Source organism: Vulpes lagopus, chromosome 20, assembly GCF_018345385.1.
Source record: "Vulpes lagopus strain Blue_001 chromosome 20, ASM1834538v1, whole genome shotgun sequence".
NCBI classification, from domain to species: Eukaryota; Metazoa; Chordata; class Mammalia; order Carnivora; family Canidae; genus Vulpes; species Vulpes lagopus.
Genome location: NC_054843.1, coordinates 2,890,416 through 2,909,449, shown reverse-complemented (window position 1 = coordinate 2,909,449; position 19,034 = coordinate 2,890,416). Strand labels below are relative to the sequence as shown.

The 19,034-nt window shown below is 62.2% G+C and overlaps 1 protein-coding gene across 9 annotated transcripts in view; it reads left to right on the top strand.

The window, feature by feature from the left end:
• PDE9A (phosphodiesterase 9A) overlaps positions 1 to 18,134 on the top strand; it is an 86,523-nt gene extending 68,389 nt beyond the window's left edge. For 4 of the 9 annotated variants that reach the window (XM_041735036.1, XM_041735032.1, XM_041735033.1 and 1 more), the window contains exons 5-16: positions 1,421 to 1,502; positions 2,442 to 2,516; positions 4,380 to 4,466; positions 5,229 to 5,333; positions 5,618 to 5,700; positions 6,903 to 7,059; positions 9,855 to 9,968; positions 12,940 to 13,044; positions 13,664 to 13,792; positions 14,761 to 14,856; positions 16,187 to 16,298; positions 17,060 to 17,515. In XM_041735036.1, coding sequence (XP_041590970.1) covers positions 1,421 to 1,502; positions 2,442 to 2,516; positions 4,380 to 4,466; positions 5,229 to 5,333; positions 5,618 to 5,700; positions 6,903 to 7,059; positions 9,855 to 9,968; positions 12,940 to 13,044; positions 13,664 to 13,792; positions 14,761 to 14,856; positions 16,187 to 16,282 — 1,129 coding nt within the window. In that variant the 3' untranslated portion in view covers positions 16,283 to 16,298; positions 17,060 to 17,515. Of the gene's footprint in view, positions 1 to 1,420; positions 1,503 to 2,441; positions 2,517 to 4,379; positions 4,467 to 5,228; positions 5,334 to 5,617; positions 5,701 to 6,902; positions 7,060 to 9,854; positions 9,969 to 12,939; positions 13,045 to 13,663; positions 13,793 to 14,760; positions 14,857 to 16,186; positions 16,299 to 16,896 lie in introns of all 9 variants that reach the window. The other 5 variants (XM_041735031.1, XM_041735029.1, XM_041735030.1 and 2 more) reach the window with 5 other exon arrangements.
• Positions 18,135 to 19,034: the final 900 nt, after the last annotated feature.

The following is a 19,034-nucleotide window of genomic DNA, read 5'->3' as shown; positions in this document are numbered from 1 at the left end:
CCCCCGAGATCTGGACACCAAGCTGCCCGGTGTGCTGCGGGTGTGGAGCCCTCCTTCTGGAAAGAAGCACTGTGCTGCGACCTTTCTTCGCTTGCAACACTGTGAGCAACAAACGAATCAAAATCTGGACCAACACCAGCTGCTGTGCTCTCCCGGGAGGCCACGGTCCACGCTCACCTCAGCCCACCCGAGGCCTTCTTTTCTCCTCGAACCTTGGTAGATTTTTCTCGGTCCGTGCGGCGCGCAGTGCATCTGTCCCCCCTTTCCCCTGAAGCCTCCTTACTCCGCGTGACACTCGTCATCATCTTACAACGATCGGCCGTCCCGTTGGTGCCACAATGGTTTAGAGAATGTCCCGTCCTGCAACATTTAGGCGGCTTCTGGTTCGACGTGTTCTGATAACAGCAGATGACGCCGCAGCAAATGGACCGATTTGCTCGCATCTAATTCTTTTCTTGAAATAAATTCCCCGGCGTAGACGCCACAAGCTTAGAGGATATGGATTTCTCTGTGGCTCCCGGGAGATGGGACTTGACCCGCAAAGTTGGTAACATGTGAGGATAGGGAGCACGTCCACTTCCGGGGAGGTAGGGTCCCATGCGCATCAGCCCCCCGCATGCCACCAGGTCAGCACCCCCCCACCCCCGGATGCTGGAAGGCGCGTTCCCTCCAAAACACCCCTGGCGCCGTTGGTTCTGTCCTTATGGGGCAATTCCTCGAGACTAACAAGGGAAGGAAAACAGAGTCAGGAGTCAGGTAGCAACGTTCATCCCTCAAAGGTAGGTACCGGGGGAAACTGGAAAGGTCCTAGGAGTCGGCGGTGGGAGCCTGGATCAGCCACCCCGGGAGCACCGCCGAGGGACGTGCCTTGTACCGAAGCTGCAGGCAGGAGCGTTCGCCGTATGCTAGGTTGGGGCGGGGGGGGAGGGTAGCAAAAGAGTAAGTTTGGTACAATTCCATTTTTGTCCAAAAAAAAAAAAAAAAAAGCACAAGACACTGTCCCTGGGTGTCCGCGCCTAGGAACGTTCTGGAAGGATACCCCACACTTAACAGAAGGTATTTCCAGGGTGTGAGATTGAGAGAAGTAGGTAACGTGGGGGCTCGCTTTCTTCTTTTTTAACTTTTCCCACTTCCTTCTTGTTTGAATTTTTTTTTTTAGCAGTGTTTAACTTGCGTCCTGGAAAGGTTTTAAGGAATGAGAGCCCCACCGTCACCGCCACAGGCGCAGGCAGGGTCCCTGGGGGGTGAGCAATGAGAGGTCACCGGCTTGACGTCTTACTCTCCCGTAACAAATAAGAGAGGTGGCCCGTGGGGCACGGGTTTGGTTTGGGCGTCTGGGGTGCTGCTCGGAGGAGGGGCCCCCGCGGGCACCACGTCCGACGTGGCCGCACCAGAACTAATCCCAACTGTTCCCCCTCAGGACCAGCTGTCCCTGCAAGTACAGTTTTGTGGATAACAACAGGAGGTTGACGCCTCGGCGTGATGTCCCCACGTATCCCAAGGTAAGAGCGAGTTCTGGCCGGCGGGCGGGGGGGCGGGGGGAGAGAGCAGGGCTGTGCGCCCCCAGCCCAGCCGTCGTCCAGAATGAAAGGTGTCCATCGCCCACTGCAGTTGCTTATAGGAAACCAAACAGGGGCGCCTGGGTGAGCGTCCGACTCTCGATCTCAGCTCAGGTCTGGATCTCAGGGATCGAGCCCCGCGTGGGGCTCTGCGCTCAGCTCGGAATCTGCTTGAGACTCTCTCCCTCCGCTCCTCCTCCTGCTCTCTCGCTCTCTCTAAAATAATAATAATAATAATAAATAAGTAAATGTAAAACTAAACAAACCAAAAGACCCCCTGGGAAGATGACCTCTCATCCCAGAGCATCGTGCGGGTCTTACATGTGGGACCACAGCCCATGTCCTGTGACACTTTGACCATCCCCCCATCCACACACACCCCCATCCACACCCCGCTTTGACCGTCCCCCCATCCACACCCCCACTTTGACCGTCCCCCCATCCACACCCCAACTTTGACCATTGCCCCAACCACACCCCGACTTTGGCCGTCCCCCTGTCCACACCCCAGCAAGCTGCGCCGCGTTAGCCTGGGCCCAAGGCAGAAGCGCCGAGAGCTCTGGGCCGTGTGGGCCCTCAGGCCAGGTTACTTCTCTTCCCTTGACTTCGCTGACACTAGTGCTCCCCGCCGTCGGGGCGGGAGGTGGCTCGCAGCCCAGTGGAGCCCCGCAGAGCACAGCGCTGTCGGCAGGAGCGAGTCAGGCTCCACGAGCCCCGGGGCCCCCACCGGCCACTGTGGGCTGTCAGCGCCCGAGGTCAGCCCGGCGCAGAACCCGTGTGGCGTGGTGGCCCTGGAGTGTGAGCGCGGGTGTCCTTGACACGGGGCCCGAGGACGTGCGGCCGCCTTGCCCCGGTGCCCCTGACCGGCCTCTGTGCTTTCAGTACCTGCTCTCTCCAGAGACCATAGACGCCCTCCGGAAGCCCACCTTTGACGTCTGGCTCTGGGAGCCCAACGAGGTGAGTGAGGGGCCCCCGGTGCCAGCGTCACGGGGACCTGCCGGGGCCTTGCCTCCGCTCTGACCCGGAGACAGGGCCCGGGAAGGGGGAGTCGGGGCGGAGGCGCGGGCGGTCAAGGGCAGGGAGGCCGGCCCCCCATGCCCCTCCGCACACCCTCTGGGGCCGGCGAAAGGAGAGAGCCCGGGGGGTGCTGTCCGCAGCCAGGGGACTGGGGCGCAGGAGTCCCACCACAAGACCGTCCTTCCAGTTTCCCCTTTGGCTGAGAAAACACTAAAATGGACATTTTGGGGTTTGTTCAGTGTAATCTAGTAATACCAGTTGTACCTCTCCCTTCCTGAACCCCAAGAAGGCAAAAGTCCCTCATCACGGCCCTGAGACCCACCAAATCCACTACTTCTCCAGCTTTCCAGTAGCACAGACGTGCGGCAAGGGCACCTGGCCCCAGGAAGCTCCCCGCAGGTTGCAGCCACCGGCTGGCACGCCGGGGCCTGGGGTCTCTGAAGTGCCCGACTCTCCTGCTTCCACCCCTGCACAGGAGAAGCCCCAGCCCCACCTCCGCCCCCCTGTGTGCTCTGTGTGACCATCCCAGGGGCGGTCCCATAGCAAACACCAGGCCGGACGACACGTATGCCCCAAATCCTCCAGCGCCCCAGGAGCGTGCAGGACGGGAGCGTGGGTTCGGCCAGGCAGGAGGCCAGTGCACAGCGGTCGTGACCCGGGGGGTGGGAGGCCGCGTGGCCAGGAGAAACGCCGGTTAGGTCCTTGAAGACAACTATTAGGACCAGGGTGTGAACGTCGTTCAACGGTGAGAGTCTGACGACGCGGGCTCTGCTTTCTGGGAAGCGGGTCCCGGATGCAGCGCCCAGGGTGATGGGAGACCCGCGAGGCAGGGACCGTTAGGCACAGGCTGGTGGCACGGGGCGGGACACCAGACAGCGCTCCCCGGCCCCGGGGCCACACACCTGGGCGCCACCCCATCCCATCTGCCAGCTACCTGGGGGCTGCACAGCCCGCTCCCGGGCTGCCTCGGTCACCATGTGACCTTCCCTTCCCACAAACGGGTGTTATGGACTGAACCGTGGCCCGGTATGTCGAAGCTCTCGCCCCCGACATGACTGTGAGGACAGAGCCCCTTTAGAGAACCATAGGGGTTAAGTGAGGTCGCTGGGGTGGCCGTGATCCACTAGGACCGCGTCGTCAGACTCTCACCGTTGAACGATCCCTCGCTCTCTCTTCCCTGGCTCACTCAGCTCCGCGGCTCCGAGCTGTATTTAAATAGACCGCGCCAGTGACAATCAATCCTCTTTGGGACTGAAAACAAAATCTATTTTAACCGGAGCAATATTTCCGTAGAAGACAGCTCGGTGACGGGAAGCTCACCCGGCACGCGGCTTACCTTCCAGACCCCACGATGAACGATGAACGCATTACAGTGGGTGTCTGGTCCCAGCGGGCCCCACGGGGTGAACGACGACACGTGCTGGGGACATGGGCCATCGGGTCTCAGCTAGCACAGGGCGCTCACCTGTGTCGGCGACAGCACCTGCTCTCAGGCACATCCCGTGGCGCCGTGTCCCAGCACCTCAGCCTGGCCTCTCGTGTGTCCGTGTTCGCCGAGTCTGACGTGGTCGTTTGGGGGCGCTGCCTCTCACCAATCGCTGTCCCTTCTCCATGGAACTCTCTTGGCTTCTGACCCCAACTGCTCTTTCAAGCACCCCTTCCCTTCTAGGGGTCCCAAGGCCCCCGGGGCGGGGGCGGCAGGCTCAACCCCCAGGGAGTGGCCTGGTGAAGCTGCCGGCTGGCTCTGCAGGCATCTCCCGGGATGCCCCTGCCACCAACCACCCTCTGCTCCTCTGCCCGCAGATGCTGAGCTGCTTGGAGCACATGTACCACGACCTGGGCCTGGTCAGAGATTTCTCCATCAACCCCATCACGCTCAGGAGATGGCTGGTAAGAGCAGGCCCCTCACGTCCCTCTGCAGCGTTCCTGGGGAACGGACCAGCCAGGCCCTTCCTGGTGGCCAGGGCCTTCCTGCAGCCAGGGGTGACGTTCCCTCGAGCATTCTGGGAGGACATGAGGCCTGCCTCTGTCCATCTCCCACGGAAACACTCAGTGCCCCGAAGCGCCTGTGCGAGAAAATAGGAAGAACCGGGTCAGGGCCAAGGGTTGCAGTCTGGGAGTGTGTGTGCAGGTGTGTGCACGCTTATGGGTGTGTGTGGATTTGTGTGCACGTGTGCAGGCGTGTGCGTGAGTTTGTGTGGGTGTGAGCATGGGGGGGAGGGGACACATGTAGGGGTATGTGCGTGTGAGGGTGTGTCTAGCGACAAATTATTTTAAGTAAAATAATGCTCAGAGCCAAGGAGTAAAAGCCGACATGTTAAATATTAAAGTATGGAAAGGTGTGGTGATGACCGGGAGCCGCTCCGACGGCCCCCCGCCCACCTCAGTCCATGAGCCCAGGTGGAGGCCTGTCCCCCACCTGCCCTCGGGGCACAGGGTGGCCAGTGGGACGTCCTCGGGCCGCCCGGGCCACCTGGCCCGCCCCTCCAGCAAGCACAGGCCCGCAGTTGGCCTCTGGCTCAGCGGAGGGTCATGCACAGCACCCGCAGCGCTGGCAGCCGGCTGGCACGGTGGGGAGGGAGGAGGGCCCGGGCGGCCTGGCAGGGAGGGCGCGCGGCGGACGTGGCAGCTGGGACCCTCTGCCCCCCGCAGCTCTGCGTCCACGACAACTACAGAAACAACCCTTTTCACAACTTCCGGCACTGCTTCTGCGTGACCCAGATGATGTACAGCATGATCTGGCTCTGCAGGCTCCAGGTGGGTCTCTGGGGGGCTCCGCCGGGGGGGGGGGCAGTGCCTCACCCAGAGACGCAGCCCCCAGTACAGGCTCCCCCACCCTCCTGGGAAGACAGCCCACCCCACCCTGCGGGGGGCACCCACCCTGCTGACCCCACCCCAGAGAGTGGGCAGGTCCCCCCCACCCCCCGTACCCCCCGGGCTGCTGCTGGGGAGCTTCCTCCTGCCGGCATCACTTCTCTCCTGCCACGCTCCGACCTCTCCTCACCCCATCCTCACCCCCTCCCACCCTCTGTCTCATCCAGGAGAAATTTTCCCAAATGGACATCCTGATTCTAATGACGGCGGCCATCTGCCATGACTTGGACCATCCAGGCTACAACAACACGTACGTACATGATTTGTCTCTCGTTTCCCCTTCCTTTTTTTTTTTAAGATTTTATTTATTTATTCATGAAAGACACAGAGAGAGAGAGAGGCAGAGACCCAGGCAGAGGGAGAAGCAGGCTCCAGGCAGGGAGCCCAATATGGGACTCAATCCTAGGACCCCGGGGTCACGCCCCGGGCCAGGGGCAGGTGCTCAACCGCTGAGCCCCCCGGGCGCCCCTCGCTTCCCCTTCCAAGGGCTCCCTGGTTACCAGAGGTGACCTTCAGCCTAACACAGAGACCAGTTCCGAGTTGGGGCTGTCAGCCAGGGCCTCGCCAGCCCCCAGCTCGCCCCCGTGGGACACAGCTCCCACTCTGGGCCTTGGGCCTCCCGGGGCAGAGCCTTTGGGGTTACCTTTGGGGTCCTGGCTCCAGACCCGCATCTGCGATCTGCACAGACAGAGCAGAGCCCGGTGGTGGCCAGAATCTCCCTTCGGCCTGAAGCAGGAGCGATGCCGCACAAGATGCCCCGTCCTCGGGATCCCACTCCCAGCCTGTGCCCGACGGGAGCAAGGCAGGGGGCCGGGACCAAGGGAGAGAAGGAGCGCAGACGGGCAGGGTGGGAGGGGTGCACAGTCCGCTGGGGGACAGGCCTGGCTTCCCCGGAACAGCGACCCTCTCCCACATCTGCGGGGGCAAGGCCCAGATCCACCCCGCGTAACCAGGTCCAGGCCGTGCAGCCCTGGTTTGCGTCCCCAGTGATGCACCTGTTCTAGCAGATGTCTTTGTGCGGCAACGTCCGAGGTGGCCGAGACCTCACCGTCGTGTTTGGTGGCGGGCCTCCATCTGGACGGGAGTGGACCCCATGGTGTGGCCGCCCACGCTCGTCCCAGGAGGCGGGTGCCACGGGCCTCCCTCTCCCCCTTTCACACCGAGGGGTGGCAGCCACAGCTCTCATGGGAAACACACCTGGTGCTCCTCCCACGTGCCTGCCTTGTGCACATGCTGATGTTTGCAAGGGGACACAACGGGAGGCCTGGTCACCTTCGGGGCGCCGTCCCCGGGAGAAGCTGAGGTGTACTGGTGGTGTCTAGCCAGTGGGATTAAAGAACCTCGAGGGCGTCTAGTTAAAGGGGCAGCAGAGAGTCAGGAGACTGCAGGGGCGCCAGGCTGGCCTCCCCGGCGGGCACCCGAGGCTCCGTGTGCTCTCTCCGTCGATGCCAGGTACCAGATCAACGCGCGCACGGAGCTGGCCGTCCGGTACAACGACATCTCGCCCCTGGAGAACCACCACTGCGCCGTGGCCTTCCAGATTCTCGCCCAGCCCGAGTGCAACATCTTCGCCAACGTGCAGCCGGACGGGTTCAAGCAGATCAGACAGGTGTGCAGGGGCAAGGGCCCTCTGACGGCGCAGAGGGGGGCGATGAGCACGCCGCGGGGTGGAGCCCCGCTCTCCAGGGGCTGAGGCCCCCGGTCACCCCTCTGTCACCAAGGCCAGTGGCGCCCCAAGGGGAGGCGTGCCCTCGGCACAGGTCCAGGGGACCCCATGGGCCTGCACTTCGTCCAGCATCTCACCGGATCCCTTGAGACCCGTCCCTCCTCCAGCGCGGGTTCTGGGGGTGGGTCGTTCACCAGAGGCGCGCTGTGAGCGTATGCAGGCCCCGGGCAGACGCACCTGCCGCATCCACCCTAGCAGACCCCAGCTGTTCCCTGGCCCCACTGCCCACCTCACATAAGGGCCGCTGGGGAGGTGGGGACAGAGCCCTCGTGCCCTGAGACACACACCGCCAACTCACCAGCAGCAGGGCTGCTTCCAGGCAGGATGGCTGAGCTCTGGGTGCCACCCTCCGGGGTTTTCAGGGGAGGGGAGAGACCAGGGTGACCTCTCGGAGGAGTCGCTGGGTTGAATGGTAGCCCCCTCTGCCAAAGAAATTGTGTGTTTCCTTCCTCCTGACCCCAGAAGCTGTGGGTGTGACTTCACCCGCCAGTACTTGGGGTCTCTGGGCAACATCAGCTTGGATTGTCCAGGTGGGCCCTAAACCCAACGACAAGTGTCCTTAGAAGACACAGAAAGGGAGACAGGAGGAGAAAGCCGCATAAAGCGGAGGCAGAGGTGGGAGCGACGGGGACAGGAGTCCAGGAGCACCAGGGGTGGCCGGGAGCCCGAGCAGCTGGGAAGGACGTGTCCCCGGAGCCTTGGGAGGGAGCGCGGCCCTGCCCACACCTTCCCTCCAGGCCCCTAGAGGCGTCCTGACCGTGAGAAGGTGCCTTTCTGGGCTTCCCCGTCACCCCGCGTGTGGCACTTGTCCGGCAGCCTGGGGACCCGTGTGCGTGCATTGGGGGAGCCACACTCCGCCACGCCACGGACGACAACCCCGTGTCCTCGCTGCCTGCCTCCGGGCGCACCTGGTAAGCACGCGGGATTCCGGGGCCTCTGTCCTGGAGGTCTGATAAGCTTCACTTTATCAGAGGACAACAGCCTCATAAACCGTGTCACCCATCACCTGCCGTGCTTCCAGAAGCTCAGAGCCCAGGCCAGGCTGAAGGTCGGTCGCCACCGAGTCATGATTCCTGGCACAACTGCGTCCTCCCGTCCGTGGGCTTTCCCACTGCTCTTCCACGGTGCGGAGCCGCCCGGCCAGGGCGCCCCGTGCTGTCGGGAGGAGGTGGGACAGGGCATGAGTCACGAAGAGCCCCCGGGGGCCGCCCTGGGAGAGGCTCCTGCGGGGGGGGGGGTCCACCTGGAGGAGCAGAGCAGCAGGGTCCCCTTGATGCGTGACCCGTCCCTGCCCGCCACAGGGACACACGAGGCTTGTCCTGCCTCGAACACTTGCTGAGGCTAAAATGAGACTTTCTGAGCATAAAACCAGTCGTCCCAATTTTTTTTAAAGATTTTATTTATTTATTTTAGAGATAGAGAGGAACCATGAGCAGGGGGAGGAGCAGAGGGAGAGGGAGAAGCAGACTCTGCACCAAGCACAGAGCCTGACACGGGACTCGATCCCAGGACCCCGAGACCGTGGCCTGAGCCCAAGGCGGACGCTTCACTGACGGGGTCCCCCAGGCGTCCTTGCTGCCCCACTTTTTAATGATATTTTGTCACCGAGGGTCACTCCTCACACGGGAGGATCCTTCACCAATAACACAATTAAACCTTTACGGAGAAACCGCATAATTCGAAATGCCAGTGACGCTCCCCTCCCCCGAAACACGTGGGACGTGGGACGTGCTGTGAATCGACTGACTTCAGTCCTGTGCCCGAGGCTGTCGTGCTGTTTTCTTGGAAAGGACCACACTCTGCAGCGGAGCTGTGTTCTCATAAATGCATTCGGGGTGGACGGACGGATGCTCACGGTTTCAAATTATGTTGTTTCTCCTGACCCGATGTTTGGTGAACGAGGTAATAATGTGTATTTTAAAGACCCCTGCATCCTCAGGGCGCCTGGGGGGCTCCATCAGTTGAGTGTCCGACTCTTGATCTCAGCTCAGGCCACGATCCCAGAGTCGTGAGTTCGGGGTCCTGAGTCCAAGCCCCGCGTTGGGCTCCACACTGAGTCTACTTGAAAAAAAAAAAAAGAATTTTTTTTTAAAAAATCACGGCCTTCTCATTTACAAACGTGTTAGTAGGACAGTGCTGTCCAGTGTAACCTGACTTTGGCTGCTCCCAAGCATTATACGCACAGAGTCACGTACAGATGAGATAACGGGGGCGGGGGGCTCGGGGGACAGTCTCCTGGAAAATCGGTGATTGACCTCCAACAACGTGACGTGAAAGATCAGCCATATGCCTGGATTGCTGGATTCAGGGGGAAGCATCTGTCTGTGGCCGACGCCAGCCGTCACCAGGAAGCGCGGTGCTGCGCCTGTCGTCAGCACGCGAGTGGGCCTGGCGGGCCTGGCGGGGCGGCCTCCTCCTGGACTCGGCATTCGAGGCTTGCTCCCAGCGCATGCGTGGGCTTGGACGTCCAGCTTCCACTCGCCAGCGGCGGCCTGCGAGGCTCCCGGCCTCCTCCTCGGTCCTGAAGATGAGGCCGGGGACCCTCAGACACACGCAGAGCCGGCGCCAGGAGCGAGCGGGGTCCGCCGTGCGCGGTGGGGGCGCTGGGCACACAGCCGGCGCTCGCTGCGTAATGCGGGGACTGTGCCCGGGGTCAACGCTTTGCTTTCACCTTTCAGGGGATGATCACATTGATCTTAGCCACCGACATGGCAAGACACGCAGAAATTATGGATTCTTTCAAAGAAACAATGGAGAATTTTGACTACAGCAATGAGGAGCACGTGACCCTTGTAAGTAGCTTGTTCCTCGTCGTTTGGGGGCTGGTGCTTGGGCCCCCACCCCCAGCCCAGACTGGAAGCCGCTGGATCGGCCCAAACCCTCAGCCTGGCCTGGGAGCGAGGCCTGGTTCAGGCGGGTGCAGTCACAGCACCTACCTGGAGAGCCCCGAGCGGGCGCATCTCCCATCTCCCCGCTGGAGGCGGCCCCTCCACTCCTCGCTCTGACCTGGAGGTGGGGAGTGGGTGAGGCAGCCCATCTTGCTCTGGTTTCCTGAGAACAAAGCTGGCCCTCCCGGGGAGGCACTGCCCCAGAAAACACTCTGAACGCCAGCTCCAGGGCGGGCACGTCAGGGGGCCGCAGGGCCGCTCCCGGGCTCGCCCCTCTAGGAGCAGGGGGGACACAGAAGCCCACCAGCGAGGAGAGCCCGCCCCACCCGGGCTGCACCGGGCCTGCCCTTTAAAGAGGAAGACGCAAGGGAACGTCCTCCCGGGTCTGTGGCAAAAGGGGTGACGCTGAGCCTGGTCTGGGTGTTAGGCCCGCTTTCTGGCATTTCTCTCTCTCTCTCTCTTTAATTTATGAGAGGCACAGAGAGAGAGGCAGAGACACAGGCAGTGCCCAACGTGAGACTCGATCCCAGGACCCCGGGATCACGCCCTGAGCCGAAGGCAGATGCTCAATCGTTGAGCCACCCAGGGGCCCCTCTCTCTCTCCCTCTCTCTCTTTTTTTTTTTTTTTTTAAGATTTTATTTATTTATTAGTGAGAGACACACAGAGAGAGGGAGAGGCAGAGACACAGGCAGAGGGAGAAGCAGGCTCCATGCAGGGAGCCCGACGTGGGACTCGATCCCAGGACTTAGGATCACACCCTGGGCCAAAGGCAGACACTCAATTGCTGAGCCACCCAGGCGTCCCCCCCCTCCTCTCTTTTTAAAACTGCTGGTCACCTTCCCTCCCTAGAAGCTGATTAACAAGGACAGCCCTCTGAGATCTGGTTGACCTTGTGACCATCCCGTCCCCGATAGCTAACACGCTATGCAGGGAAGGACCTGGCGTTTTCCCTAAGTGACCAGCAGGAGGAAACATCCCCGTGAGCCAGCCCTCCCGAGCCCTCTCTTCATGGGCCAGGACACGGGGAGATGCGGTCATGTTGGAGGGACGGGCCTGGCTCCTGAAAAGCCAACAGGGTGTGGGACGCGCCACTGCCCCCCACGGCAGGACGAGGAGGACGGACAAGTGGACTGTGCCCCCTCGGAGCGTCCGTGTTCCCTCCGACACATAAGGAGAGGCCCTTGGGGGCAGGAGGCCTGGGCTGCCGGGACTCGAGCGGTCAGGAAGATGAGCCACACAGAGTGACCATCACACCGTTACCCCCTCCTTCCAACTGTCCAAGAAAGTGGGAGAAAGAGGCGCCAGGTCCCCAGGGTTCCGTCCACCCCCAACACAATGCGAGGGTCAGTGGCCTGCAGCACAGACCGGAGGATCGTGCCTCGGCCAGAGGCTCCCACGTCTCTGTGGACACGGGCTGGAGGAGGTAGAGGGGAAAGCCCACGCACGTGAAGGTTCTGGGTCAAGATGGATTCTTGGGCCTCCGCCGAGGCCCCCAGCAGGAGGCCTGGATGCTGTGCCCCGCGTGGCCAGGGCCTGAGATCCTGGCGCAACTCCCTGCAGCACGGCCCTGCCCAGGCTGTGCCCCAGGCCGTGTTGGGACAGCTTCCCCCAGAGGCCTGCCAGGAGGACCCACTGATGACCTGTGTTCTGGAGCCAAGTCCCAGAGCAGACAAAGGAGGCCTGGATGGCCTCCCGGGCACTGATAAGGAAGGGTGGTGACCAGGGACAGGGACAGGGCAGCCGAGGCACCCCGAGGTCCAGCTGGGGCTGTGCCAGATGCTGGGCTGAAGGCAGATGTGCCAAGTCACGCCACCCACCCCCGTCCTGGAAGACCCGGTGCAAACAGTCCAGGCCCCTTCAGGGCCCACGGCCCGCGTTGGGGTGCCCGGATGGACTCCCGTGGGGTCACCTCCAGACCCTGAGCAGACGCCGGTGATTCCCAGGGACAGTGGTGTGCTGGAGGGAGGCCAGGCCACACGGGGCCAACCTTCCAGCTGGTCCCTTCAGCCCAGGTGGGAACACTCCAGCTGGGGGGTCGGCCTGACCCGTCTCATCCTAAAGCGGCCACTTCGGGCCCACAGCCCAGCAGGCTCAGAGGCTAGTCTCCTGGGGCCGCCGCCTGGCGCTGAGGTGGCCGGGAAGGCTGGACAGAGGGGCCAGAGCAGGAGGAGGCAAGGCGTCTGCAGGTGGTGGCTTGAGCAGAAGGTGCCCGGGCCCCGGGGGCAGAGAGCCCTGGTTCACAGGCGAGTCGCGGGCCCCGGGCACAGGGCAGGAGCCCACACCGCCTTCCACCTCCGTGTGGTTCGCCTGACTCCAGGCTGGAGGGGCTGGTGGGATTGGGTCTCTCCCATCACCCCTTTCTTTTTTTTTTTTTTTAAAGATTTTATGTATTTATTCATGAGAGACACAGAGAGAGGCAGAGACACAGGCAGAGGGAGAAGCAGGCTCCACGCAGGGAGCCCGATGCGGGACTCGATCCCGGGACCCCAGGACCCACAACCTGGGCCGAAAGCAGGCTCTAAACCGCTGAGCCACCCAGGCGTCCCTCTCCCATCACCCTTTTAACCTCCACGTGCTAACGGTGACTTCTTTCTGTATTTGGCTGTGCGTCCTCAACAGGATACTTTTAAACTTTATAATTTAAGTTTTACGAAACTCATCTGTGTCAAGCGGACTCTCGTATACTGAAGCCCCCCAAACACATTCGGGCCCCTCGGGGGTGCAGTGGTGGCCCCGTGCTCGGGGTGGAGCTGGGGGTCAGATGCAGACTGCCAGCGGCACCGCCCTCCGTCCCCCGGGACGGCAAGCGCACACCCAGACGCGGCAGCGGGACGCGCCCTGTGCCCCAGGCCTGATCCCAAATCTCTTTTCCAGCTGAAGATGATTTTGATAAAATGCTGTGACATCTCCAATGAGGTCCGTCCGATGGAAGTCGCGGAGCCTTGGGTGGACTGCCTGTTAGAAGAGTATTTCATGCAGGTAAGAGTGTCCCAAAGCCACCAGCCCCTGCTGCTCGCCTCAGCCCCTTTACAGGCTCCGGGTTGGAAAAGTGATGGGTGTGCCCAGGGTGCTAGTGGCCTGGGTCACTGGCCTCCGGCCTCCGGAAAGCCCTCGCAGCAGGTGCACATCCACGATGAGCGGGTACGACGTGCCGTAGGAGAGCCAGTGACAGCCTGGGAAAGCCAACGCTGAAAACTGCTGCCTCGACCATTAGTTGAGCAGCTGGGGGGGTGGACGCGTCGGGCAAAGGGCCTGAAAGAGAAGCGACAGAGGCAGGAGGGGTCCAAGCGGGGGGGCTGGCACGTCCAGCCCCCGGTGGGGGGGCCCTAGACAGACACCGGCCAGCCTGTGTGCAAAAATGCTGGGCCAGCCAGCAAGGGACTCACGACAGCAGCGTGGGGGACCCCGGGCAGGCCGCCTGCCCCCGCGCCCCGGCTTCACGGCTCAGCTGCGCACACCCACTGCACGCTCCAGTGGCCACGTGACATGTCCCTATGTCCTGAGCGGCCTGGTTGGCACATGAACGTGCCTTCTGCCCTCAGACCCTCAGGGGTCCCCACGGGTATTTCTGACGTTGTGGCCCCCTGCATCCCCACAGAGCGACCGCGAGAAGTCGGAGGGCCTCCCCGTGGCCCCCTTCATGGACCGGGACAAAGTGACCAAAGCCACGGCCCAAATTGGGTTCATCAAGTTTGTCCTGATCCCGATGTTCGAAACGGTGACCAAGGTGAGTGGCCGTCACCACGAGCCAGAAGACACGGCATTGAGAAGCACACCCATGTGCACACGCACGCCAGTGTGCGGTGGCCGCCTGCCAGGCCCCGTAAGGTGCCCCCGCCAGCAGGCCCGGAGCACTCGCCCTCTCGCCTCCGGGCCCCCAGGAGCCACCCCAGGCCCTCCAGAAGCACCTCCTAACCTGCCCCTCTCTACCCGGTGCACAGCCACCCCAGGCTGACTCTGCCTGTCTCCTGAACCTTCCATGGCTCCCGTGCCCCCCTTGTTGCACCCAGTCCCCCGCCCTCTCCAGCGCTCCTGTCCTGCAGGATGGCCCACAGCCCCTGGTCCTCACCTCTCTTCACGCCCCCGCCTCGGAGTGCACCCGTTCAGCTGGCCTCGGCCCCGTGCCACCCACCAGCCTTCCGGAACCCCCTCAGCACGTCCTTCCGTAAAATCCAATCACCGCAGCTTCTCTGGGGACTTGCCTTCCCGTACATTCCTGCCACGGACTTCCGGGCCTTTATCACGGCCAGCAGGGGCAGGGGCGCAGCGGGCCCGGGATGTGAGAGGGGAAGCACGGAGGGCGTCACCGGGCGAGGGCTGCGTGCGCAGAGTTCCGGGGGCAGGGGTGGCAGGATGGCGTGAGCGGAGGAGGTGGGGAACCGTCTGGTTCCTCCGGCCACAGGGGCTGTCAGGAGACTAGAGGCGAGGCTGGCGTTTGGACGATGGACTTTCGGGGACAGGCAGGTGGGGGACAGGTGCGTGTGCAGTGAGAGGACCCGGAGGCGGGTGGGCGGGTGGTGGGCGTGAGGGTGTCCAGGAGCCGCTGACCAGCCAGCCTCAGACCCGGGGTGTCCGTGGACCCCGCCGTGGGTGGCAGCCCAGGGGCTCCGAGAACACTTGCCGCGTGCTCCGCGGACGCCTGGGTCTGCTGCTCCCAGAACGATGGACCGTCTGAGTGAGCCGCTGTCTCCCCAGCTCTTCCCCGTGGTGGAGGAGATCATGCTGCAGCCCCTTTGGGAATCCAGGGATCGTTACGAGGAGCTGAAGCAAATCGATGATGCCATGAAAGAGGTAACGCGTGCCGCGTGGGAAACGCGCTCTTCCTCGCCGTGAGGCTCCGCGCTCCAGGCACGGCAGCGGGCACCCCTGCAGCAGGGCCCTCTGGACCAGAGCTCACTTGCATCCCCCTGAAATCCCAAGAAACCAAACTGCCCCGGGGAGGGTGACGCTGTGCCCCGTAGTCGTGCTGTGGTCGGGTGTGCTAGGGTCTCTCTGCAGCTCAGACCCCCTCAGAGCAGCGCCCTGGCCCCACGGGGGTCCCTGTCCTCCTCCCGGGTCAGCTCCAGGCCCAGATGCACCCCTGAGCCCTAGCGCACGGCAGCTCGGCCCCTCGGGGTCCGGGAGACCGGGCCTGGCTCCAGGTGGCAGTTGGGTCTGGTAGGGTTTCCAGGGAAGGCCCAGCTCACACTCAGAGCGGCGTAGAGGCTTTGTGCAAAGCCCGTGAGCCGCTCTGGCCTCGCCAGGGCCTCTGTGTGTGCTCATGTCCCTTCGGGGATCCTTGCCTCCCAGACCCATGCAGGCCACCCCCGCCTAGCAACCAGCGGTCCCGGGTGAGCCTCTCTCGGCCCGCCGCTGCCCTCTGGCAGGGGCCCTGGTGGAGCTAGAGCAGCGTCCCTGCCGCCCACACCTGGTCCTTGGCGGGAGCCACACACCCGCCCCGGGCCGTCCGTTCTCCACCGCTCACTGGAGTCAGGGCTCCCCGGTGATGGGCCCCCCACCCCCGCCTTGCCAGTGGGAACCCCAGGCCCCGCTGAGCGCCGAGTGATTTCCCAGGCGCCCCGTGTTCCTTCGTCCCCCCAAACTGCTCTGTGTGCAACACAGGCTCGTCGTCAGTGCTAAGGAACTGCCTGCTGGTCGGTGGGATCCCTCTCCCGGGGCACAGAGAGGTCCTGAGACCCCAAAGCCTACAAGCAAATGGTACAGGGAGCGATGTCCGAGCAGGTGTCCTGTGGTGCCCCCGGCAGGATTGCTAAAGCGCCCTGGCGCTCCTGGGCCACCTGAGAGCCACCACTAGAAAGGCCCCAGGCCCAGCCGCCCCGTGGGGGCCCCCCCAGGATGCTTTCCTCCGCCCCAGAAAGGCCAGACCCACCAAAGAGAAAGGGCCACGGGCTCCGTGCTCAGCCCGGCCGGCCCACTGGGCTCTGCAGCCAGGGTGAGCTGGTTGTCCCAGCTCCACAGTGGCCGAGGGGGCCTCCCAGAGCAGGGAAGGGGGCTCACGCGCAGCCACGTGGTTCGGCACAGGGCGCGTGGGCAGCTGTCAGCCAACAGCGGCGCTCTAGCAGGCACTCACGGGCTCCCGGAACCTGATTGTCGCCTTCTGTATACCCCGTCCCCGTTACAGAAGACTGAGAGCCTGACGTCCTCCGGGGAAACCGACACGTCGAGAGAGGGAAGAGGAGATGCGACAAAAAGCGAAGATAATGCCATTCTGAATTGACGTCTCGACTCGTATGGTAATTCGGAGGAAAACCGGGGCGACGGGGAAGGTCTGTGGGGGCGGCGGGGAGGATCAGAGGAGGGGAGGGCGGAGAATCCAAATGACGGCCGGGTTTTAAGTGAGACTTTTATTCCTTGCCGGTGAGTCACACACAGGCTCGGAGGGAAGGGGGACGCGCTTTGGTTGACGGCACAAGATGGACAGTGAGCACGAGGGCGGCCTACAAGGACACGTAGGTTGTAAAAACCTACTTCTGGGAAATGCCGAATCGGTTACGCTGCCGTGAGCATTTCCCGTGCACCTGACACGAGCGGGTCATGTGGTCCGTGTCAAAGGCGAACCAGCCCCTTTGAGCCAAAGCACCACCGGGGAGATTCTCTTACGAAGCGCGCCAGGCGCAGGGGTGGGAGCCACGAGCTAGCTGAGGACGCGCTGAGTGACCCGCACGAGGGTCTCAACCTCTCTGGGCCTCAGAGCCCCAATCGCTCAACTAGTGGGACTACTACCGTTCATATGACTGTTTTTGTCCCGTTAAGTGAGCGGAACGCTGGGAACCCCAAGCGCTTGTAAACACCAGAATTTCGTTTTTCAGTTATGGCGTATTTTTTTGACAGCTCGGAAGAGGGATCTAAATTGTTGTATTTGGCCCCAGTGTGATCCACGGTGTGTGTGGTTTTCCAGCACAGTCTGCGTGTCATCCTGTGACGTCCTGAACGCGCCTGCACGTTTTCAATCCCGACAGAAGCAAACCAGTGGTCTCTTTCCTTTTCCAAGCAGACGGAGCCCGAAGCCGGCAGGACAGTCACGGGCCGCGGTCCTGGACCAGGCGGGCCGAGCCTCGGGGGAGCCATCCACGCAGGGAGGTTGACTCCGCGCCTGACTCCACAAAACCGCGTTTTCTAAGAACTGTTTTGTTCACTGATACAAAAAAAAAAAAAAAGGAATTCATGATGCTGTACAGAATTTTTATTTTTAAACTGTCTTTTAAATAATATATTCTTATACAGAAACGGGTACTGTACTTCTTTGGTAGTGATGTGTATCCTGGGGCTGCTCCTGAGGGTCCCCAGAGTCCCCCAGAGCTCTCGCGGGGAGACAAGGAACTGTGCTTTGCTCGCAGATGTATCGAGAACGGTTGCCCGGTGTGATGTGATGCCCCATCCCGTGTAAATTCAGAATTAAATCTCAGGCGGTGCCCGGAGCACAAGGACGTGCCCGTGTCCTGTTTGTGAGCAGCGAGGGGAGGTGGTGGCGGTGTGCCGGGAGGTGTGGGGCCGGAGGCGGCTCGCTCAGACGCAGGTGTGAACGCAGCACCAGGCTGGCCCCCGTTTGCAGGGAGGTGGGCATTGGCCACCTCAGCAGGCAGACTGTGCTCGGCACGTTGGAGGGCGTCTGTCCCAGGGGAGGACAGCTGGCCTTTCTTCCTGCCCTTGTTTTAGGGACAAGGCCCTGTGCCCATAAAGGGAGAGTCAACCCCGGCTGGCGGACATCAAGCTCTGAATGGCAGCACACACCCCAGCCCCCCGACGCCCCACGTGCATCCAGACCCCAGATCCAGGCAGCACACACCCGAGCCCCCCGGCGCCCCGCATGCATCCAGACCCCTCCATGCTCCCCGGGGCCGCACACACTTCCTCTGCCCCCTCTCGGGACGAAAGAGGCTCCACTCTGAGGAAGCCTGCTGTAAAGGCCGCCGCATAATCTGCGCTCCACGGGCCCTTCATCTGGTGCTGATTAGTGTCCTTCCAGCATTCAGTCCGTCTCGGCGAATTCCAGAATTTCCACCCTTGAATACTTTCCATCCTTGAATAATTCATTTCGTGCTGTGACATTTTCCATCACTTTTTGAATCCATTTCCGTATGAACGCAGGCCTTGGGTTCTACATCCCTCCGTGGTCTTGTTTTTCATTTCAATCCGGCTAAAGCCAGTACGGTGGCAGCTTCAGCTACAGTAACCCCAAACTCAGTCGGGGTCTGGAGGGCGATGTGCTTCAGTCCACACGCCGGTCCGCACACCAGCCCACACGCCGGCCCGCACACTCGCCTGCACACCGGCCCGCACACCAGCCCGCACAACGCCTGCATAGCAGCCCGCACGCCAGCCCGCACACCGGCCCACACACCGGCCCACACACCTGGCAGGAAAGTTCTGTGACCTGCCCCCCCAGCGGAAGAGCTCTGACCAGCACCTCCCACCTGCTAACTTGGTCCGAATGCCACCTCATCACACTCCGCCCGGTCAGACTTCACACCGGGTTTACTGAATTCACTGCTGCTGCACCCACACACATATCCACGCAACCACACCTCTGTGCACATATACCACAATGACGGGTACACCCGTGTACACACGCACGTATACACACTCTAACACCCTTCACGTTACTGGGTTGAGGTTACATCAAGTCCTGGAACAAGGAAACCAACATCCAGGGGGGCTGTGAGGAGAGAACCTCTGTGACAGCCCCCGCCGTCGTGTGGCAGCCTGGTTTCCATCAGCGGAAACCTTACCAACGGGCCCAAGAGCATCAGTCCCCGAAAAATGCCTCCTCCAACCTTCTGCCCCAGAATGTTTATGTATTGGGGTAACTTGCACCCTGTTAGCTGAGCCCAAGGGGTTGACGAGGCCCTGGCCTGAGTCCCCTTCCACGTGGGCACGTCTCCTCCCTTACAGACCAGCCCCTGAAGCCGTGGACAGGGGCCCCCCCCCAGAGCCTGGATCACCCCTGCCCCAGCAGAGGCCACCCAGGC